Genomic DNA, 24,545 nt, shown 5'->3' with positions numbered 1-24,545 from the left:
CATACCAAGCCAATTTTTGCCCGGGTATTATAGATACTTGGTGTACCTACTCCTCTTTACTACCCCTAGCCTAACATATTTTTTTTCTGCAGGTACTACGGCCTCATGATGTGGTTCCCAGAGATGTTCAACCGTTTCGACGAATGGTCCCGGACGCACGACAACGCGGAGGCTGACATTTGCATGGTGACTGAGTACGTCACACAATTCGGAACACATTCGACGGCAGCACAGTGCGACGCTCACATAAATTCTGATGTATTCATGGATTCGCTGATCACTGTAGCTGCTGCTATTCCATCTAACATATTTGCCGTACTTGGTATGGACAGACTCGGAAGGAAGTTCTTCCTTGGTAAGCACATTTTAAATAGATATTTTTTGTAATTTCTTCTATCCTATGTAATGACATGCCTAACTCCTTTTTTCTATCATTCCAGTGTTCGCAACATTCTCAGCTGGGTTGTGTTCAGCCGCTATGTACTTCGTGTACAATAAGACAAACAACTTAATCGTTAGCGCCATCTTCAGTTCGGTGATATCCTGCGGTAACGCGTCACTCGACTGTCTCATCACAGAAGTCTTCCCTACTAACTTGCGGTAAGATTATTTACAACGTTGAATCCTAAATTCGCCGCTAGAGGCGCTAGTACTAGAAGTGATTGAATATACGAGACCTCACTCTACATCAGCGCTATCTAGTGACCGTTGTAAAATCGATAGCCTTCAGAGTAAACGGTGTTTACAAAATTACGATAATAGCATGCATTAATAAGTATTTTGTTTACAGTGCTACCGGTGTAGCGGTGTCGATGGTGGCGGCCCGGTTGGGCGGCATCATCGGCAACGTGGTGATCGCGGCGCTGCTGGACACGTACTGCCCGGCGCCCACGTTCATCGTGGCCGTGCTGCTGGCCAGCGGCGGCCTCATGTGCCTCTTCCTGCCCAACACCACGCGGCAGGCCCTCTCCTAACATCGCCACCGCTCATACAGAATGCCACCACACTCGACTTTTTCTTGCCGTACAAACTTTTATTTGTAATGTCAATCTCTAAGAAGACTCAAATGGCATTTTGTTTGAGTAACTTTGGCCTGCCATGTGATATATAACATAATGTTAAGATAATCTCATCGAAAGATCATTGATGTAACTAGTTTTTTACATATTTGTACAATAGTTTTATATTAACTTAAAGAGTTTATTTATGAACTAAATGAAAGTACGAACGATACATATTCCTAGTAAATAAAGCAATTGACTGTTGTAGGTTGTTATAACTTATTACGTTATATATTTGTTTGAAATTGTTAAAACAGACTAAAGTTTTGCATCAGATCTTTTATTGGATAAAGTATTATAGGCTAAGATTCATTTCATTACCATGTTGTAATTATTGCAACTATTTTAATATTACGAATTTATAAATTACCATTGTTATCGTAGTTTGTAGTTGTGTAGTACGTAGTAAAATTATAAAACACGAGTTGTGATATAATAAAGTTTGTATCCAAACTGCATTGTATATAAGTGCATTTTTTCGTAACCATGAAACACCTTATTGATTACAATGCAATATATTTTCCTAAATTCATTTCAGTGCCTTAGTTTTATTTTAATAAGTAAGTGTCACCTGAAAAAGGAATGAGTAAATCATCAAAGTTATTCTGTGCTGTTTTATTTCATGGGCGCCTCCAATAATGACAAAATAACAACAAGCTGTTGATTAAAATTTATTTAATAAAACTACACAGAAGTTATTACTAAAGACTCCATTGTATAGTCTGATCTAGATTTTACATAGATCACTCAAACAAACCAATAAGTGCTTTTGACATTATGTTTAAAAATTACTTCAACAATATTGTACTTAATATTAACCCTACATTATTGATATAAGAAATGTATCCTGTTTAACTGACGGTCGACGGCCGCATTCACAAATCTCTCTTATACTTCAACATTACTTGTCCACTGGTGAACATAATTCACGATAACTTAACAGCACTTCCATGTACAGGTCTGCGACAGCGTTACACGTACTCCAACCTCGCTAGACGTTACAAAAATAATATATAACTACTTTTTTATATATTACACATACGATCCAACAAATATCATAATTCAATTTAAATTTACAATCGTAAATCCTTAACCTAAATATTGTATGCAGTATTGCATTATACTTAATTGTTTTATATGACAAGTCCAGCCCAAACAGTTTGTTTCTTCAATTTTGCTTTCTATAACTAGATATTTACACAATCATGTCTCTGTATGCGTTTCGAACGCTCACAATCATTCTCAGATAATAGCGGCACCATTTATATTATACTCGTTCAAAATGTTCCACAACAGATAAAAATATTCCTATTACATAAAATATAGATTTAAAACGCCAAGATCGAACAATGAAACAAGTTTAAATAATAATCTATTGCACTAGTAACATGACAAGTTATGAAATAGGCACAAATAAATAAAATTCTAAGAACATCAATGACAATAAGTGATGTTATGTTCGACTGGTCGCGAGGTATCGCAATCATCCCTTCTCCTCCGTTTGTGCTATAACATTTCTCAAATCTAATACAGAATGCATTACAATTTCATTGTATTCAAATATATTAACTGCTGAATGTACTTCAATTGTCAACATTAAGTATAATGTATTTTAAAACTTCACATTCTTTCAAGCAAAAAGATCTTCAATACATTAATGTAGCTAATTAGGTTTGCCGACTTCAGCGTGCACATGTATCAATGCAAATAAAAAAATGTAGTTAATTAAGCATACAAGAGTTTTAGATTGTATTGACACAACACATTTACATTACTTAATCATAGTTTCGTGGAGATTTGAGAAATATTATTTACGAAAGAGAAAAGACGAAGGCATCCCTCTTAACTGTGGCGAGACAGTTCACTAACCGACAATTGTATGGCCGGCTGCAAGGGGATCTCAGCTGACGCTTCTGAAATGTCCGAGCCAGGAGTAAGCAGCCGGCGAGTCCACTGACCACCATCTTCAGTTTCCGACTCCCGGACATCAATGGAGGATGGAGATCCAACTGCTGAGTCTACTGAAGAAACAGTTCTCTCTGCTATGTCGTCTGTCAATATTGGCATGGATTTCCCGACAGATTCTTCTTCCGTTAGCAATGGCATTGAAATAGGGCCACCCATTGGCACATCTGTTTCCTCTGTGGTTACATAAGTCATTTCCGTATTAGGTGACGGTAGCAAAGATACTCCAGACCCATAGTTATTGTTGCTCAGAGGATCTGTCGTTTTTGCAGGTGCTATCCTAGGGTCTGTCACAGTAATAGGTAATTCTAGTGAAGTCGGCACTGTCGGAGGGGTGACACCGATTACTGCGAGACCATCCTCTAAATTGGAAGGAATGGCAGGTTCACTGTCTACTTTAGTAGGTACCTCAACAGGAGTCATAATGGGCTGATTTAATGTCGTACTAGTCTCAGATACACGACAATGAACTGATACATTTGCATTCAAATCACGGAAATCTGGGGCCTCGTCTCTTGTTGTATCCGCATGAAAAACATCACTATTAGCTAAAGCCGCCTCAAGAATGTCTCTACGCTCGGGTTGTGTTGATAATACGGGTAAGGGTTCTGCATGCATAGGAACTAGTTGATTATTATCTAGGACTAGAGGTCGATTGTCAACAGGAGTCAAAGTGCCATTCTCTTCAATGCAAAGATAGAATGAACCTACAGGGCCGCCAAAGTGTTCCCCTGGTACTGCCAGCAGTTGACTGTCGCCTAGGCCAGCAGGCGGGGCGGCGGCGGGTGGTTCTGGCTGAGTCACAGTGCTAACTGGCTCTGGCTGTTGTTGTCGGACGATGGCAGTCGACGGTAAAAGTTCTTCGAAGTTATCAAAATCAGAATAAGTATTCGTAGTACCAATGGATACTGTGTTAGATACAGATGGCACATTAGGTGCATTGTTGCTCAGAGGAGTCAAGGCAGGAGGAATCGAAGACAAAGGCGCGGGTGCAGGTGCTATAGCTATTTCTTGTTGTTTCATTTTCTTAGCTGGCGTTGGTGATTCGGATATCGTCTTACGTACTCTCTGTTTGTGTACTGTAGGCGCTCCTGTCTCATTCGGCGAAATAGTTATCGTTTTTTGTACAAGAACTTTATTATCCTGTATAGGTGTAGTAGTTTTCTGTACAATTTGCCCAGTCCTTTGCAAATGTTCGAATTGTGCTGCTGTAAGTTGCATGACTGCACCAGATTTTTGTTGTAAGAATATTAATGGTTCTGAAGATGACTTCTGAATTGTTTGAACTAGTTTTTTGGGTTCTGATGCGATTATTCGCTTGGGTACAGGTCTAATTTCCGGCATGGGCGCTATATTTTGCGTAGTAGTGGCGACTCTCCCACCGACAATCAATTGGCCTTTTGATGTAATTATTGCACTTTTTTGTTTCGGCACAATCCTGGTCTGAGTCTTTGCAGGTGCGACATTTTGAGTTTTTGTCGATGTTAATGATGTAACTAAGGATTTTTGAGTAACAACACCTGGATTGGTTGAGATCCTATGAGTTATAGTTTTCAATTGAGATACATTAGATTGTTGTTTCTTTGGAAATAGCATCTTCTCGTGTTCTGGAGTGAGGACTATTCTAGACTGCGCACCTTGAGCGTTAGTTATGATCATTACGGTATTTCCAGGACTGCTATTGTCGGTCGAAGACGGAATTAATTTCGCCGAAACCGGTTTATTGTCCGTAGCAGTTATTTGAGGTTCGGATCCCTTTGCTACAAGCACATGAGCTTTGCCTGTTTGAGGATCTATTACAATCTTTTGTGTCCTGCCAGGGCGTGGTGAGTTTGGAGTAGGTAAAATTATGAATTTCTCGGCCTTGCCAGTATTCTGCTGAACTGACTGTATTAGGGTTGGTGCTTGTTTGACTTCTTTGATACTAGTCTCACCTTTCGTCATTATAATTTTCTGTTTACCTGTAGTCTTATCAATTACTAACATAGGTTTTGCCCCTCGTAATTTTGAAGATTTTGATAGAATATTCGGGGTGCTAATTTTATTACCATCACTGACAGGATTCATTAATAGAGTTTTCATTTCAGATTTATTAGAGGTTGCACTTATGCCAATTTTTTCACTTTCTATAGCTTGTTTTGTCTTCACAAGTTTTGGCGGATTCGGTGTGTGAGTTATAATGTTACCGTCAGACATTACGATGGGCATTTTCTCAATACTTTCGGGAGTTAGTAGATCTTCAGATAATACAATAGGCATTGAGTTAATATCAAACATAGCATCGTCAGGGGCTGCATCGTTGATTATTTTTGACGTTTCATTTAGAGTGGGTATCAGTGAGTTTGCTGGTTTAATCTTTTGTATCTTTGCAGGTGGTTTTGCAATTTTCCTAATCTTTTGTTGTATTATAATTGTGTTAGCGTCGGCTGGCGGCTCTGACGTCTGAATGGTATATGTTTGTACAGAACCGTCCGGCGCTGCGTTGTTACTACGTGACAGAATAATTTTGTCTGGTGTTGTTATTTCAGACATATTGTTTATTAGGTTTTTGCTTGGAGTCGTCCTTCGAATAATTATTTTCTGTTTAGGTGAATCAGTTTTACTTTTGAAAGACGTTTTTGCTACGTCAAAGTTCAATATTTTCTCTTTCCCTGTAATGATGGTCTTGGTAGGCATAGGTTTATTGGTACTAAACTTCGCACTCGGCTCTTCTAGAATTTTTAATAACCTTGAAGATGAAGTTTCTATTTTAGTACTTTTACCATTGGTGTTTTCAATGTTGCTATCTTTAGATTTGAGAGTTAATTTTTGCTCTACAGTGTTGTGCATGCCATCCAAGCCATTATTTTGTTTTACACTGAAAACACCCTTTTCGGAAATTTCCTTATTATTGTTTACACTAGTAGATAAGTTATGATCCATATTAATTTTGTGGTCAATTGTTTCTGACATTTGGACCAGTGATTGAGCAGCGTTTAAGTTTTCACTTTTCTCTTGTTCTGTTTCAAAACGCATAATATTTTCGTTGTTAGAAATTAATAGAGATTTCTGTTGATGAAGTATTGATTCAGGTTCTACAATAGATTCGATAGGTTTGTCTTCCACAACCATTTCCTCAGGAACAATATCTTCCTGCATGATCTCATCGGGAATTGGTTTATCTGGCTTTATACTGCTAGTTGTTTTGCTTTGAATGGATGGTAAATTAATTAGAGTTTCAGCTATTTGTAGGTCAGATTCAGATGGAATACTTTCCACAATATTGCCCGCACTGTCAGTAACATCAACATTCATTTCTGTCTTTGTTTGGTCATCGATATCGTTAAGAGATGCTACATTACTTCCCTCTGGTAAATCAATATTATCTTCTGTGCCTACAGAATTATCTTCATTTGTTTTGAAGTCATTATTTAACACCTTGCTATGATCATCTGGAATCAATTCCACTGGCTCCTCGTACTTTACGACACTATCACTGTTATCTAAAAGACCTTCATTGAAACTGTGTTCTTGGTTAGTTCCACTGTTGTCCTTATTATCATCTTCAAACAGATCTTCTGGCGGATCATCGCTGATAACCCTCGTCACTCTGTCGGCTTCTCTAGATACGCTCAATAAAGCGTCTACTGCTGACGCTGTAGATTCATTCATATATGGTTGGTAAGATTTTTGATCACTTCTCACAGGGAACTTAACCTCGGGCACAGAAGTTGTTACTTCTTCAATAAGCCCTTGATCCAAGTTATTGTCTTTAACCTCTTTCAAATTGTCATCTTCACCCGCCATTTCATCAAGTACTTCTTCTTCTGTCACTGTTACTTCTATATTTTCAGATTTCATGACCATGTCTGTATCGTGGGATTTGTCAAGTGCTACTTCATCAGTGTGATCTTTATCTGGCTCTGGTTCCATTTCAATTACAATTCTTGTCTCTTCATTGATTGACCCTGTTTCAACTCTGTCATCTCCATAGTCTTCAGCGTAACTTGTGGTTTGTATTTCAACTTTATTTGAAGCCTGGTCCAGTATAGCTTCTTCAACATTTTCGAATTTGCTTATCCTATCATCATTATCATCTTCTGGTTTAATAGTATTTGTGAATCCTGTAGTTTCAGGTCTGTGTGTAATATTATCTGTGAAATCTGTTCGGTTTATAGAACTTTTAACAGGTTCAGGTATATCCATATTAACAGGTTTTATTTCCTGTGTAGGATATAGAACATCATGTAGTTGTCTATTTCCTTTTTCTGTCAGAGTAGGTGATTTAATAGATTGTGGGCTGACTTTACTAGGAACAGCCCATGTCGGTGAATTGTCTAAAATCTGAAATGTCTCCGAAATTCTCGAAATTACCTTTTTCTTTTTCGCGAAGTTCAGCTTTCATTTTCTTAAGTTGAATTTTGGGCGCTAAACGAGCAACTTTCACATGCTCAATTGGAGGAGATTCTCTAGCCTCAGGCGAAGAAACAACTTCTGCACCATTAATATCATTTTCAGATATATCCATTCTTTCAACTGCATTTAATTGTTCTGCGACATATTTTCCAATTGCATCTTGGCTTCTAGAATGTCTACTTCGAAAAAATGTTTTCGTCTTAAAAATTGCTTTAGTCGGAGGTGTTTCAACAGGCGGCTTTTCAGCTTTTTCAGGCGAACTTTCTTGTTTGTCGGGAGATTTTACGATGGAAGGCTCAGGAAAATTTTCCTCGACTTTTAAGGGTTCGGGAGCCGACGGTAATTCGGGAACAGTAGTCTTATTGAGTAATTCTGCTACTTCTCTGGCCATTTCATCGTCGTCTACACTTAGGCTCTTTGAATCTTCCTTACGTTTCGGATTCTTGACTCTGGGTATTTTACGACCTCCATCCACTTCCAGTGGCCAATCTTCATCTTCGCAAAACTCATATTTAGAATCACTTGAAGGGTCTGGTTTGTCACTTGAAGGGGAACTATTTAATTTCTTTTCAGTAGGTGATGACAGTTCAGGCATTAACGGTACACTGGATAGTTCCGCCGAAGTTGGCACTGCTGGTGATTCTGTGGCTTCTGGCACTTCAGGTGACTCAGCCATAACAGTAGTGGATTCATCATTAGATTCTTCGTCTCCATCGTCCCAGTCAGCCAAAAGACTGCTCTTAATTTCCTCATCAGTTTTCACCTTTTTAGTTTCAACACTTTCAACATTATTCGTTTCAACATCTGCCGTTCGTTTTTTAGTAGTACTTGGTGGTGACTTTTTAGGTTCTTTAACAGTTTTTTCTTTTCGTGGTTTACGAGCCTTTGGTGTTTTGCTTATTTCTGGAGTTGATTTGCTTGATGATTTTACGGGAAGTTTTTTTCTTACTGGTGATGGTGTGTAAGGTGTAAACGAAACACTGTGTGTTTTACTGTGTAAAATTAAGACATTTAAACGTACTGTTGTGAACGGACATGCGTGGCAGGAGTATATCCCAGAGCTAGATACACTTGGTGTGCTTGGTGCAGCTGATGTAGAAGCAGTGGGAGTTGAACATGATGGTACTGGTTCTTCTACTTTCTCTTTTTCTTCTTCCTCACGTTCTTCACTACCCAGCCGTGTTTCGTCTTTATTATCTGATACTGGCTCAGCACTAGTAGAGGGTATAGGTTCAGTAGTTTCTGTAGAGGGTGTATCATCAGAGCTTGGTTTCGAGCCTTGTACTAGTATGTGTACTTTGTAATCGACTTTTTCTTTACCCTGTAACAATAAGTAACACCATAAATATAATTTTCAATTGTCATCACCTAATATTTAAAGTTTTAAACTATTAATAGTGACACAAATACCTTTCTGAAAGGTGTTGAAATCCTAGATGGTTCGGCAGATCTCCCTCGACCACCCCTGCCTGGAAACAAAAAATATAAAAAATGATAATAAGGACTCTAGTAATAGACAAATAAGATACAATAATGAATTCTGTGACAGCAATTTACCTTTCTTACCAGAGCCCGGAGTTTTCTTCTGAGGGTCACCAAATATGCCTGCATAGCTTTCTTTTTTCTTTTCTTGGAACTCATCTCTTGTTAGAATTTCTATATCACCACCAACTGCGGTCTCAGCCCGGATTACGTCTTCTGGAAACTTCTCCATATGCCCGCGTTTCGTTCTAAACATATCTGAAGATGATAAGAATAATTTTAGTATTCAGAGTATGTGTTATAAATAAAAATCATCTTTGTAAAACATTAAAAGTACTTACACAGGCCTTTGTTGATGAATTCATTTTTGCGACTGCATTCATATTTGAAAATTGAACTGGCATTTTTCACATATTCACTGGAAACAAGAGATAACAATTATTTATATAAATAAACAGGTAATGATGAATTAAGTAAGAAACCTAATAATATGGAGTAGACTAAACTGGAAAGAACTCAACATCAATATCATCAATAAGTGGCCACTGCTGACCAAAGGCCAGAAACCAGAGCTGTAAGCATAATATGCAGTTTTTTTTGCCGTCTTTCCAATAAGGAGGAGCTTAATTCAGCAGGTTATTTTTTTATTCCAGGGTTTATGCTATACTATGTAAAATTTTTAGGAACACAAAAGCAGCAAAAACATTTGAATCATTGTTTCAATCCATCAGGTTACCGTACCCTGTCAACATTACCGTATTTAACATGATTCTAATTAGACTATGTCTCCTAACCAATATTTTGTATTTATAACTCAGATGATATCTAGTCTCCATAACCTATACTATCTATCTTTAAAATTGGTTATGAAAGAAGAATTTTGATGTATCATGTATCTTCAAAAATCCTATTCTCTCTAGTAATCGAAACTACAGGCAAATTATTAAAACTTGTAATCTGAACTAGAATAATACCACCAACAATGTTTCATTAAAACAAAGAATTTAAAAGTAGACTACAGCAAAATTAGAATAATATTATGATAATATGATTCTATTTGTAGTAATTTATATCTTACAGAGAACAAAAGATGTCACTTTTTAGTATGTTATAAAGTACAAGTTCTTTACGATACTGATTTTTCTGTTAAACTCCCACATGCTATAATTTGGTTAATAACCAAAGTTTATTTTATACCAATGCTAAAATATTATATTAACCATAATTATTATTTCCAGATTTAGCTATTGTGGTCTTTTAACCTTTTTTTTAACAATATCTGGATTTCAAAGGAGACTGTGACCTCTGAGCGATTCTCAGAGTAATCATTAAGAAAATGCCACAATATCTAGCTTTCTTTATAATGTAGATGTATAAAAACCATATTCAGTAGGTTATTTGTAAAAACAATAACACCATTTATCACCAATTAAGTTGTGCTGAAAAGTTAGGTGTATAGCGAGTATGGCATGAGACTGCCGTTGAATGAAAACACTTTCTTTATCACTAAAAATACCACATGGAACTATTTTAACAACAGGAAAGAAAATTTTCATTTATGGTTGTCATATTGATAAACTTATAATAGTATATTAATTAGACGCACAACTATTTAACTGAATAGATTGTAAGGCAGCAAAAGATATTTGTTTAATTATTATAATTATGTAGACACAATACATAGTACTGCTGTTTAATATTAGGTACATTTGCATAAACCACAATAATGTTCCATTAAGGGAAATCAATATCTGGATTTTCCCATTTTATTAGAATTTACTTTTTATACTTAGTTTATTAGTAACAAAACAAAGATTGCAACATTTATCATAACATTCTAATTAACAATATGTTTAAGAAGGAAAATCTCATTGGATAGAACATTATGAATCCCAAAAAAAATAACATTTAAATAATGACCTTCCAGAATGCCTAGACGGCGCCCTAACTACCATAATTATGTACATATCATCATCATAGCAAATTGAACAAAGAAACTACAGTTCTGGTTATACTACATAGTACTGATGAACTAACATTCTGTCACGATGTACTGTTCCAGGTTATAATATTTGCAAACTTACTATGTATCCTCCTGGAAGAACTTCACAACGGCTATAGGTGGCTTCCGAAATGAAGGCAGGACATCTGGTGGCAGCTTCTCAGGACCGACCACCTCGCCTGGCCACCAGCAGGATCCAAGCTTAACCCATACCACCTCCCCGTCCAAATAACTAACATCAGTGTTTTCACACATCACCACTTATTATGTTCAGGCAAAACGCACGACCATATTTTGTCAAGTAGACACTGGATGCCGAGTGCAACAGTTTTTACAACATTTTCTTCAAAACAACTCATACATCAAACATTAATCACTGAATAAATCGACCGTACCTTCAACAAAAAGAAAATGTAAGAATTTGTCTTTTATTTGTCAAAACAGTAGCAAAATATTAGTTGTAAATATCACCGACTGCGTACGAAATTATTTTACTTCGTACGTATGTTGGTAGCATTGATAGAAGGAAAAGATGCAATTAAAGATAAATACATGAAGAAGTAAAACAAAAAGAATTTATAATCAAATAATATTCTTTTTGACTGCATTAAAAGTCTATATATTTGATTTTATATGTAATTTTATTAAAAAAGAATAAAAACGTAAGTACCGGAAATGTACAAATTGGTCAGCGTCAGCAGATACCAACACTGACATAAAAAAATCAGAGTTGCCAGTGTTACATAAGAATAGACAACCGTTTTTGTAAATGTTATTTTTAAACTTGCAAGTTGCTGCGATGTACGATTGCCAATCTGTAAATATTTTCTAAAAACTCATAATTAGGTGAGGTGTTATGTCCATATTTATTTCAATCTAGAACCATCTTTTTTATATAGGCAATTAACAAATTTTAGTTTATTCGATACATTTGAAGAGATTAGTCAAGTAAACAAAATATACTCGAATAAACGAACTACATGTTTAGTCGAGTTTGATTTCCATTCAGGAATAATAGTGCTGTATTTTACATTCGGAATAGTCCCAGGCTAGTATTCTGTGCACAGGCATAAAAATTACACTTCCTTCATGCACTGACCAGTTTTACTATTAAAAGAGTTTAATATGTTATTTTTTATACTAGTATGTATTAAAACACATGTGGTCTTAATTATAAGCATTCTCTACTAATCGACCATTTGGTAGTGCAGAGAATCAGTGATGAAATTCCAATATTTTGCTAGACCCTGGAATCGAACCAGAGACCTTAGACTCGATATGGCTAAAAATATTTGATTAACATGTACCCAAGTTACACATGCATAAGTACTTGAAAAATGTTCTTAGGTAAGCAGGTACCTATATTTTTGTAGAGAAATAAATCATTATCAACAGCCTATAAGTGGCCTCTGCTGACCAAAGGCTTTTTTTCGCACTGAGAAGGTTTAAGCATTAATCACCACGACGCTTACTCAATATCTGTTGACAATTTCAAACTTATAATAAAATTAGACATTATAAGCCCAGTTTTCCTCACGATGTTTCCTTTCACCATTTGTCAGTGGTGTCTAAGATTATTATCTTAGAAAGTACACAATTACTCGGAAAAAGTCACACTGGTACTTGCCGTTGGTAGATAAATAAAAATGTCATTGGTTTGTATTCGTAAAAATATTATCAAGTACTTAAATTATAAATAAAAAGTAAAAATAAAGCACGCTATCCTTTTCACGTTATTTTATTTAGAAACATAATTTACATAACAAAATTATAATTTAGGTGGATTGGAAAGTACAACTTTAGTACCACATAGGTACTCTTGTTACCTAAACTTATGTACAAAATTACATACTGATGAAAGCAATATACTTGAACGATGACTTACAACTAGAAGTGTGATGATATAAAATGTAATAATTCCAAAATAATTGTTTCAATTTACTCTGCTATTAGCAGCAATTAAGTACTGGTTTCAAAATTAATAAATACAATTTAGAACTAAGGTTTTGGTCATTTAAGTCCACATTTGGATAAAACTTTTATTTGTTGGAGCTAGTTAATTTTTTTTTCTACTAAATAACCAATCAAAATTGCATTTTGAATGATTTTTTTAGAACACCTTTTTACACAATGAGTGAGTTTTTAATTTTTAAACTATCCTGCGTATTGGCGCACTATTTTCGCCCACTGCTGCGGATAATTTCTTTGCACGTACGATAGAGTGCGCTGTATTTGCTTGGTTTCTTGTGGCGTGCACTGGGGACAGGCTCCTCGAAGCACCAGGGGTGCTAGTGCTGAAAACAAGAACACCAAAATATTTAGAAATGTTAATGTTATGACAAAAACAGTGTGTTTTGCAACATACGGTTGGTGAATGCATTTAATTTTATCTTCTTTAACTGGGGACTGCGGCCCATCAAGGGACTATACCATACACATTTTCATAGAGCCTCTGAACCTGAACCAAAACCAAACTCCAACCTGCTTGTCAAGCAAGCGTAAAACACGCCTGCTAAGCCTAGACATTATTGCAAAGCCTCTTTAGTAGAAGAGGCCCACGGCCTAGCAGGCGACTGCAACAGTCTATTGATGAGGATGATAAAAAGTAGTCTTCAACTTACTTTTAAGTCTTTTCCCGATGGGATCACAAGGTCCTTCCCCCAGCGCGCACTTAAGCTGTCTCTGAATGAAACGCTTGTCTTGTAGGGCATCATCAAGGGCTGTGTCGGAGACTGGAGGCCTTTGCGACTGCGCCACGGACACCGCAGCCACACAACATAACAGCAACGCGTATTTGATCTGGAAGCAATGGAAGAATTGTATTTAATATTTTTGTAGTAAATAGGAATAAAGCATACCTACATAGGTAGGCAAACTGATTTTGGTTACAGTGACCTGACTATACGTATTGAGAATTTCACTAGTGTGATCTTAGGTATTGCAACCAATGTGCGTCAGTGTGTACCTACATGAAATTAAATAAATAAACGATAGTAAATACATAAATCATCAACATAGTATCATTTTTTTTGTAAGTTCACTTAAACAGATGTCCTATGATCTGTCCTGAATTCCTGATTTTTCTTAAAAATGTTTTAATCAAAAGTGCTGTTAGGTATTCTTTTCACAAGTGTGGCCTTGGATACGGATAATATATTATTTAGACGAGTTCGATCGACGCATCGATCATGACCGTCCACGACACCACGTTCGTTTCATTCTGTGCACCACACCAATCCATTATTCATCGACTGTCGACTGTGCTACCAATTGTTGCAAAATTTAAGAAATTTACGTGCCTAGAAAATAGACTTTGGTCTGATAACCTTGAAGTTTTCATATCGTATTAAGTGGTATCTAGTTCTATGATTTTTTATGCGTACAATGATATTTTAGTGTTCGATTATCTTCAAGTTAAATATTTATTAACCTCTTTCAAGTTTGCTCATTTTAACAACTTCATTCTATGTACATAATTTTTATCATTAGGTATAGTCCTCACGCATATTAGGACAAAACCAAATCATTAGTCATACTAGTAATTACTGAACCCGATTTTATAGATCAATAAAACAGGATTATTATTTAATAAATATTCATAATTAATCGTAGGTATACTATGTAGTATGTAGGTAACTAGGTACCTAGTATAATTTTATAGGTACCTACCAAATACCAATGAGAGACGAATTTATTTAATAGACACAATCGTGCCAGATAATACAGATGATTGTTTGAACAAAGAGGAGGGTCAAAAGGACATAAGGACATAGCTATTTATATTTGGGGACTGTCCGAATGCTTAAATAGGTTGGGATCTACCTGAGTAACAAATAACATAAGGGTCCTTAGAAGTATTAGGTACTTACTTAAAAAATCGACATCTAACAAAATTTTAAGTACCTAAGTAGGTAGCTGGGTAGGCCATAAGAGTTTGACCCAAAGCCAGAGACAAAACACAAACATAATATTAAAGGACAGACCAGTAGACAAGGTTTAGACTAGACACTCAATAGATACCTAGCAAAAATGTAGACTAGCGAAATTAGATCTCTACGGGGACGTTATGAGATTGAAATGTTTTTGAAAACAATGCTAAGTAAATTGATCTTTGAGAAAAAGAAACAAAACGTTTACAGCGTGTACCTGGCTGTGAACATAAATGTTTACTACAGAATGGGTTCTTGGTAATATTTTTTATTCCTTTTTTGGACAAAGGAAGCGCAGGTACCTACCGAGTGATGACTAAAGAAATGCTTTCTGCAAAAAAAGGTCGCAAGTTCATTCACCTTTAAAACCCGATTTTGTAAAATAAACTGACGTATTTCCGGGTTCACATTTTAAATAGGTATAAATCATTTTGAAGGCTTTATTTCAATGAGAAGTCTTTAACTTTTTAATCATTTTAATACACAAACGCAATACAGTTTGAGGATGTTTTATCATACACAGATTATCTGCGATCATTTAGTTAATTAAGTGAATTAAAAAACGTTAAGTATCGAATTAATTTATTTTACTAAAATAAAATAAAATAAAAAACTTGTAAGCCCAGTTTTTTTATTGTTTTTATGTTTTACTATAATGAGTTTCGGTGCCTCATCGAGTATTGTACAGCTGTTTCTGAGGTTGTAACATTAAAGAGACACTATCGTGCTATCGTAGAGCACGTGCTCGGAAAGCTAATGAATTTGTAATCAAAATGATCGATGCTTCAGTCCTCAGTGTGTTGAGTCAGTACTATTCATTTGTACGTGTAGAATATAGTGTGTCCTATTGTGTTGATAGTTTCCCTATTCCTTATAACAAACAGTTTTGACCTGACTAGAAATGGAACTACCAAGGTGCGAAATGAGGTTTTAATATATTAGGTATCTAAGGTACCTGATGTTTATGCTGTAGCATAAAATTAATTTTAAAGAGTATGTTTACCAATTCCTTTTATTATTATTTTTTTGTTTAATTAGTTACACATTCAACAATTGGTTGGATTTCTAATCCCTAAATGGGCAGGTACTACATAATGTGGGCACCCTATACTAAGAAGAGTAACGATTTTTTACTGCAGGTAGACAGGCGATATCTTAAAACAGGTTAAGAAGATAAAGACCTATGATTAATATTGGCTTCTGGAAAACCTTGTGCATTTTAGCTATTAAACTTACTTAGTCCATTTGACTTATGTTAGCAGCTACCATAGTAGGTAATTTAGAACAGCAATTACCCATGTTGCCGTAAGTTACGCAACATTAACTTCATTTGGTACACTTTAGTTATAAAGATTTTAATTTAATTTATATACCTAGGTACCTAATAACCTAGGTAAATGCTGCACGTGCTTCTTATGTTTACAAACCAACTTCTTAAAAACATTTAATGATTACCATTTTTATTTCCCTACACTCATAGAATATTTAAACGTGGTTATCAAAACATAAATCTACTACATGATTCATTTTATAATTAGGTACCTACATATTATACATGTAACTATAAATAGGAGCGATTATAGTAAAGCGAGTCCTTTAAATTTTCCTATGGCGATGTTACTTGAGTTTTCCTCAAAGGAAATCCTGTCCTCTGTCTAAAGTCATGTGGTATATTTTTCTACGAATTTTGCAGTGTAAGAAGCATGGATGAGTTGATTGTTTAACACTTATTTAGGACAAAATGCAAGACAAAAGAGTATTGAACTGTTCGCTTGCAAAGATGACGTATGCTAGTGAAACTTTGCCGTGTACGTACTTACAATAAGAATAGACATATTTCCATATGAAATAAGTTTCTTTTACTGTCCCATTAAAGTTATATGAAGTGCATAAAGAATAATTTAGTGTTGTTTTAGTTTGTTCTATACGACACCTATTGTGTAGTTTCTAGCCAATTGTTTTAGTCGTAAACTACATTTAAATATACGACGTATAATAGTAGCAAGTTGGTACCTGGGTAGAATAAATCATATTACATAGAGTGGTTCCTTGGTAAAAATATCTCAATTTGACTGGGAATTGTGGGAATTGCGTCCAGTGTATCTCACTTTATATTAGATAAAATTCTTAAACGACACACATATCTGATTGAAGGCACCAGTAAAATGTAGGTAAGTAAACATATTATTTAACTCGTGTTTTCCTTTAACATGATCGATGGCACCTAGCCGTATGTTGGTACATAGACAGCATCCACTCAACCGACATAAACATAGAGAAAGCCTTGAATTATTGTGGTAAATGCTCAGTTTTTGTAAACGGCGACCATGTAATACATTCCAAACAATCCCACAATGGGGCTCATCATTCTAACATTCACACAAATGATGAAAATTGCACCGACGTGATAAATAAACAAAATTGTCGCCCTTCGCCTACTTACAGAAAACTGTCGAGAATCTAAATGAGGATTTGGTATGATATAATCTTAAAAACCTTAAACTACGTAAGCAGTGCAGTCATCACTACTCGTTAATTTCTTCACGACCTTCAGCGTGGGATCAAGAAAATATTAGAACATCTAAGTAACTACATTAGGCACTAGATCCAGATTAGATACACTATAATTCAGCTTAAATAAGATGATAACATTCATTAAAAAGGACCAAATTTTTGGTCCCAGTGCAACCCTGCGGAACACCTGAGTGGGAGTAACGAACGACAATTTAAAAACAATAGAAGGGTTTAAAATTGATGCGAAATATGAACTACTAAAGTGATCAGTATTTTAATTATGTGTATCTATTAAAGATTGTAATAGTATAATTATTAAAACAGGAAAAGAAGTGGAATTAAATTTATGTAGAGTCAAGTGCCTATGGTCTTTAATAAAAAAGAAGACATAATAATAATAAGTGGGCATTAAGAATGACCTTCGAATGGAATACAGATCAATGAATCCAAACCAGTTTTGGTGATATCGATCGACATCGATAAAGGAAGAATACAAGTAAATAAAATAAAACTTATAAATTGTTGTAGGTACCGAACTACCCAAGCATTAAAAATGTTTTGAAAAATAAAACGTAAACTAAAAATCAAGGGTCAGTCTCCTTTATAAGTAGACTATTTTCCTCAATAACAGAACAAGTTAGAAGTAAACAGCAAACGGTCAAGTTTTCTAAGAACCCGCCAATTTGCACACGTTAGCTATGTTGACATTCATACTCGTGCGGTCGTGAACACTAATCTGCACATGTTACGCAAAGCTTACACTCAAAAATGATGCTTTAATAACGAAATATGCGACTAAGTGGACCATAGTCCCTAATACGATTTTAAGTAGAACACCTTCGCCTTATGTAACCCCAGTCATTAGGCTGACCAATACAAACTGTGACGCGTGCATAAGATTGCTGTAATTATAGTACACACTGCAAATTATTTAGGAAATTAGATAACTGAAGATTGCAATCTTTTTACAATCAATTTTATTGTTCGCTATCTAATTGTTGGAGAAAATTTATGTTTTTGTTGTTATCTACCTCGATTATATTATATACTTGCGATCATACACGAGCAAAAAATAAAACGAACATACATAAATTAACGAGGAGCGAAAATATCAACAGAAACCTGTACTCGTACATAAAGTCAATCTGTGTACACTTAACAGGCAATTTAATCTAGAAACTGACTGTCCTTCGGCAGCCTACCAAGAGTTAAAAAGCTCGAAACTTGTCGCCAACAGGAAAACAGATATTATAGAGAAATTGCAACTTACCTGCATGTTAGGAGTGACGTAGATAGTCGCCAGAGGAATCGAAACACTTTTACTTTCGTTGCACTAGTGAGCCGTTTAGTTAGCGATTGACCTGGATCTCGGCTTTATGATTTCTACAGTATTTCACGATATTTTCTCGAAGCCAGTGAAGCGTTTAAGCGTACGTCTGGTTGGAGAATGCTGGAGCGAGCCGTGGTGCCGTAACCTCTTACTTAACTCGACAATCCCCCCTATTTCGACTTGGCCGTACATACTCGACGGGCTGCACTGAGATTGTGCGTCAACGTTACGTGAGCGCTCAGTGTGAATAAAACACTAATTATTGTATTCATATATTATTTTATTTTAGGTACATAATGAGAACAGGAAACGGATCATACTACATGTGTTTGAAATTAAAAAAAGACGTTGCACAGAAGTGTGTGTGTGTGTCAGTTCCTATCTTTAATTTAGGCACACTCTCGCGTAAAGTTTAGTAGGTTAAATGCACCACAACATAATACTTATATCAATATTGAGTACTATAGTCATTCATCATAATATGTAACCTCATTATTATGTAAATACAAATTTAATACTTCACAGCTAATAATTCGGCAAATAAACTATGTAATTGGTAATTAATAAATATTTGCTAATGATAACATTGACATTGTTCATAACGAATTCTTTTGTTTCCAATTTATTTATTTTAATTAACAAATATGTAATTAGTAATTAACCCAAATCTCTAATAGAGTACCTAGGCACTTATTTATTGATTTATTAGGTTTAATTATCAATTTATTAGTAATTTTGACCCAAAACAACAGACGGATAATTTTCCACGAATTATAGTTTCATAACAGTTTAATCTTAAGTCCGTTCTCACATCCGTCTTTTATGTCGTAAGTATTTCGATTGGTTCTCTACAAATTCAATAGTAGCTATTACTCCAAAGGAAAGCAAAGAATTTTCTATCCACAATGTGTTATAAAGTGTACGACACATAATAATGTAACGTGTAAAATTTCCCATTATTGTTCAGATGTTGCTACAGCCCGATCCGAATGAAATTCAACTTTTGAAACTGGGCCACATTCGTTACTTGCTTAGAGGTACTTAAATGACAAATGACAGTAAGTGGCGGGAAACCATGCAACCAATAATAAAACAGTTATTTAAAAAAAGTGGATCAAACAGTTCATGTATATTTATCATAAACTAGCAAAAATTCTCCCTGTATTGCTTTTCCCTTGAATTTTATCCTAAATTTTCTTTGCTAATAACCTCACGGAGCCCGAGAATTTTTCAACGAATGCAAAACAGTGGAAATCTGTTCGTGCGTTCTGGAGTTATAGGGTCAGAAAGGAAAACCTGACTAATTTTGATATTATAGATTGTATTTAAGGAAATGTCAATGTACTGATTTTTCATAATGATGATAGCAGAGAATCAGAGAGAGAAATGATCCTGTCCCGATTACGCACCAAAATCCATTACATGATTCATTTTAATATAAAAGTATAAAGTTAATTTACATTTGATAGGTAGTATGTACTGGTTAATTGCCTGTGTAGACAAGGAACTTTGTCCGAAGAGGATTTGCATCTGTTCAAAATAATTAAAAGGATCTTGAGTCAACCGAATTACTTTTAGTCATCTTTGTAAGTTATTCGATATAAATCGTTTATAACAGATCTATATCGATATAGTTCAACTTTATAAGGAATCTATATTAACAAAAAGTACTCGGAGAAAAGACCCTTGTCTGCACAGGCCTTAAGTTATGTATAGGTGTTTTTAATAATTTAACCGTATTGGCGAACAATTTTCGCCCACTCCCATGGGTAGTTGCGTTGCACAAAGGCAAGGGTGCGCCGAATCTGGCGCGTCTCCTGCATCGAGCATTGTGGACAAGCCCCTCGTAGTACCAACGGAGCTAGAGCTGAAAGAAAATTATTTATAGTTAAGAACATCATCCGAATACAAGTTTTTGACAAACTGATATGGTCACTAACACTAGTATTGGAACTAGAAACGGGATGTTTACCGTGATCATGGCGCTTGCAACAGTGCCGAAATATCGGAAGTTCATAAAAGTTGAAAAACATGGTAAATATCCCGTTTCAACTTCCAATCATCCGAATATTTAAATCAAATGCCGATCGATAAGTCAAAATAAAATTGCTATATCTAATTTCCATGCTTATCCAAAACAGGCGGGCTATGCATGTTTTGGAAATCGAAGTACCTAATCAAGTTAAACTATGCTCAATGCTTATGCTTTTGCCCTTTGTTCTAGTTGATCGAGTTTTAAGATCAAAACATACGACCCTATTGTACGACAAAGTTTTGGTAAGTTAAAACAAAATTTTGGATATCATTTTTCTTTTTAGTGAAAAAGGTAGGCTAGCAAGGGCCTTGACCAGAATCCTTGGTAACCACACAAAGAAATGACTGAGGAGATTTTTAATGCCTTGTAGGGAACAAAGCATTAAAATGTTTTGAAGCTCATGATTCGTGCAACAATGGAACCTATACGTCATTTGGGATGTCAACATCCAGGAAAAAAAGTAAAATAAGTAAGCTAAAGAAATTTCATTTAGGTAGTATTTTTATCTGAGTAAATTGTTAAAGAAACCTTAACCTACTTTTATAGACAGGTAAATGTCATAATCATTCAGGCTTTTGTATCTACCTAAGTTTCCGAAATTCTTGTAACTAAATATTTATCTACTTCCTAATTGTTTTACCTATTAATCTTTATGCTATCTATACAAACATCTAACGGGCCTATGACCAAAAGAAATCTAAGGCTAGAATTAATTTTAGGGACCCAAGTCAATTTTTTAAAGAGGGATAGTCATCCAATGCCTTCCCCGCCTTGGGTAAAGCGAGATGGAATGTAAGACTCTTACTGATTAAAAACCACCGCGTTTCTACTCCTGCTTATCGAGCCGGATCCACGGTAACCCCGCTAGGTAGTCCGCTGCTCCAGATTAGTACCTAGGTCTCTACACATCCTTTTCTGTACTCTCTGAATCATACCTGACACCTGTCTATTAGAATTGATGACATACCCTACACTTAAGTAGTTCTATCAAGTTAAGTCGCAGTATCATCTAAACACTATTAAAAATATTTTTTTAACTGTGCAATCTAGTTGCTGTCGAGTTTCTTAACAGAAAAACCCAGCAACACTTTCATTTGAACTAGGAATTGCACACAGTTAGTTGGTAGTACCCAAGTATAAAGCGTCACTTTACGTAAGTCAAAATAATAATGACATTTGCAGTAGGTACAAGAATACTTATTTTTATGTAATTTGACGGCAGACGTGCAGGCCAACCGCTTCATGGTAAGTAAGTAAGGTGGTCACGCCACGGCCTTTGGTAGGAGCCTACGTAATAGGATCTAACTAAACACGACGACATTTTCGAACTTAGTTTTAAATATAGAAGTCCGTAAGTTCTTGAATGTTTCCTTGATTCGTTATAATTTTATGAGGGTTTGTAAGACGCCATATTGAATTCCGTTAATTTGAGGCATATTGCTTCGTAATTCGTAAAATTTTATTGGTAGCCATAGGATCTTGTTTTATTTTTACCTAAAGGCAAAATTATCTAAATTATCGACAGGCAGATTTGAGGTAGGTACTTAAGTTGGTAATTGGCAAGTTTCTTGATTTTCTACTACTACGTTTTTCTTCTACTAAGAATCACAAGAAATGGTCAATCCCGTATCAGAGGCCAATAACTCCTTTTGGTTGCTAGTAAATTTGCTCGATTGGGTACAGAGAGTACAGACATGGATAGAATAGCACTAATAGCAGTCTGCAATGTTCTCATTATACCTATTGCAACAAACAAAAAACTATAATGAGCAAAACCGCCATAGCCCATAACGAAGCTCAAACAATAGAACGACTTCAGTCATGACTAATCATTAGACTAACCAAACCATTTTGAAAATACCACGAAGTATGCTATGACCATTGATGTGACTAAAGAGTTTACCACAACAAGTTGGCATGATCCCCTACAGATAAAACGCAAGTTAGTACTGCCGTGGTTTTACATTATAATATTGATTGCATATAAGTAGGTATGTATTTACATGTAGAGCTAAAAATTGTTTCTTTTTCTGCTCAAAAAAGTTTTAAAAAACGAACAGCTTATAGATTATCTTGTCTCTTAAAATAAAGTGTTCTTAATATAAATTCGTAGGTGTAGGTCTAACTGTTTCCTGTGTTTAGTAATAGATTTATAACTGTAACTCACTTCGTAATCGTCTCCCAACAGGATCGCAAGGTCCCTCACCGAGTGCGCATTTAATGTGTCGCTGCATCGTGCTCTTATCGGCTAAAGTCTGTTCTAATTGTGCGTCTGTCATTTGTGGCCCAGCCTGCACATGCAAGCCGGCTGCCAAGCCCACACACGCCACGATTAAAACTACGATGATCTGAAAGAAAGTTTATTTCATGTTTCATTTATGGATGAAATAAATTCAATAACCGACCTTGATCCAAAATATCTGCGTCTATCTAAGTTATTGATATTGATATTTCAAAATTAATCTTATCTAATTCAAAGATTTTTGGACTGAGATCGATTATTAATTTTAGCCGTTACCTAGTTAATTTGCATTTTATAAATAAAAAGAGTTAGTGCTAGGCAGATACTTTTAAAACTTTATCTAAGTTTAAAAAATATATCTTCTGTCGAACAATCAATTTGATGTTATTTAGGTACTATTTTTATTTTGTAGTTCATATTATTACAGTGTAGGTATGTAGGACAATTAGTTAAACTAAAACCAAATGTACATTTTCAAAAATAACGAATTAGGTATCGAATTAATACGTCCACATAAACAACAGAACTTTCTTTTTTATTCTGATGAATGCAAATCATTACACCATTATATTACATTGCATAAAAATACATAAATAATAGGTCTCTTTTTCTTAGATTTATTTCCAAAGTCGTGAACTCGGGGCATAATCGTCGCTGACTCACTCAAGATTTACTTTTAAACGAATATGATTACAAAGTTCCGTTGAAAACGATTGAATAACTACCACGCAATGTTTTAGTAACACGAGGAACGTGAAATCGGGAATTTCATTAAATAATCATTTAAAATGAATCTACTGCAAAAGTCCGGTATCATTTTAAATGTAAAATAAAAAAAAAATTTGCAAATTTAACCTACCTGCATTGTAGAAACGCCCACTGTGCACGGATTTAATTTCAATATTTTATCACTGAAGTTGTAGTAACGGAGCCCGAATATTTGGGTTACGCCAGACCAACGATTAGGGACCAACTGGCCACTACGATCGTGTTAATATTGTGACCGGGAATGTGCTAGCCCTCCCCTCTTTGTGTGGTCATTATCTCGGAATTGAGGGCTCCCCTTAGGAAATTATTTAACGATGTCCTTTTGTTCACTAATTTATTATTTACTTTAAATTAATTGTCGGAAGTTAAATAGGTATTTAGGTAAACATCCATTTAAGTATTTAAGAAATAAAGTAGGTGCCCTACATTTATTCATGCCTCTTGAGTACCTAGTAGTTCGGGATAAGTACCTATTAAAATAATTTAAATGGGTACATAATTATGGGTAATAAAATGTCTATCGTTAAATATGATCGGTTGGTAAGTAATCGGTGTAGGTAAGTAATCTAGGTATCGTAGTCTACATAAGTAGGTACCTATACCTAGGTAATCCTTCTAACGTTTCTCCGTGATTCATGCGGTCGGGAAGGGCGTAGTAGCCGTAAATTTTTATTGAATAATGATATCCGTAGCATGTAGCTTTAAATCTATCAAAATAAATTAACTACTCTAATCTTCTCAAATTGGCACAGCAACCAAGAATGGGTTAGCTTCCAAAACGTTTCGCTGTAGGAAATGTTTAATGTGTTATTATTTAAATAC

The 24,545-nt window shown here is 35.3% G+C and overlaps 4 protein-coding genes across 6 annotated transcripts in view; 1 reads left to right on the top strand and 3 right to left on the bottom strand.

Annotated features, from left to right (window-relative positions):
- LOC118274261 (synaptic vesicle glycoprotein 2B) overlaps nucleotides 1-1,664 on the top strand; it is a 54,737-nt gene extending 53,073 nt beyond the window's left edge. The window contains exons 9-11 of one of the 3 annotated variants that reach the window (XM_050705259.1): nucleotides 93-355; nucleotides 441-600; nucleotides 791-1,664. In XM_050705259.1, the coding sequence (XP_050561216.1) occupies nucleotides 93-355; nucleotides 441-600; nucleotides 791-974 (607 nt within the window). In that variant the 3' untranslated portion in view covers nucleotides 975-1,664. The remainder of the gene's footprint in view (nucleotides 1-92; nucleotides 356-440; nucleotides 601-790) is intronic. The other 2 variants (XM_050705265.1, XM_050705260.1) reach the window with 2 other exon arrangements.
- Nucleotides 1-11,420, bottom strand: part of LOC118274258 (mucin-17-like) — a 19,543-nt gene extending 8,123 nt beyond the window's left edge. The window contains 1 exon segment of the mRNA XM_035591700.2: nucleotides 10,988-11,420. Coding sequence (XP_035447593.2) covers nucleotides 10,988-11,160 — 173 coding nt within the window. The 5' untranslated portion in view covers nucleotides 11,161-11,420.
- On the bottom strand, nucleotides 1,720-7,342 carry LOC118274404 (mucin-17-like). The gene has a single exon (XM_050705221.1). It carries the CDS (start codon nucleotides 7,209-7,211, stop codon nucleotides 2,904-2,906), a length of 4,308 nt encoding a protein of 1,435 aa, XP_050561178.1. The 5' UTR covers nucleotides 7,212-7,342; the 3' UTR covers nucleotides 1,720-2,903.
- Nucleotides 11,421-12,627: 1,207 nt separating the features above from the next.
- LOC118274267 (ejaculatory bulb-specific protein 3) lies at nucleotides 12,628-23,973 on the bottom strand. Its single transcript, XM_035591714.2, has 5 exons — nucleotides 23,815-23,973; nucleotides 22,881-23,061; nucleotides 20,427-20,545; nucleotides 13,527-13,704; nucleotides 12,628-13,199 (listed from the first exon to the last, which is right to left on the bottom strand). Exons 1-5 carry the CDS (start codon nucleotides 23,818-23,820, stop codon nucleotides 13,060-13,062), a joined length of 624 nt encoding a protein of 207 aa, XP_035447607.2. The 5' UTR covers nucleotides 23,821-23,973; the 3' UTR covers nucleotides 12,628-13,059.
- Nucleotides 23,974-24,545: the final 572 nt, after the last annotated feature.

The sequence above is a fragment of the Spodoptera frugiperda genome, chromosome 3, assembly GCF_023101765.2.
Source record: "Spodoptera frugiperda isolate SF20-4 chromosome 3, AGI-APGP_CSIRO_Sfru_2.0, whole genome shotgun sequence".
Lineage (NCBI taxonomy): Eukaryota > Metazoa > Arthropoda > Insecta > Lepidoptera > Noctuidae > Spodoptera > Spodoptera frugiperda.
This window is presented reverse-complemented; position numbering and strand designations above follow the sequence as displayed.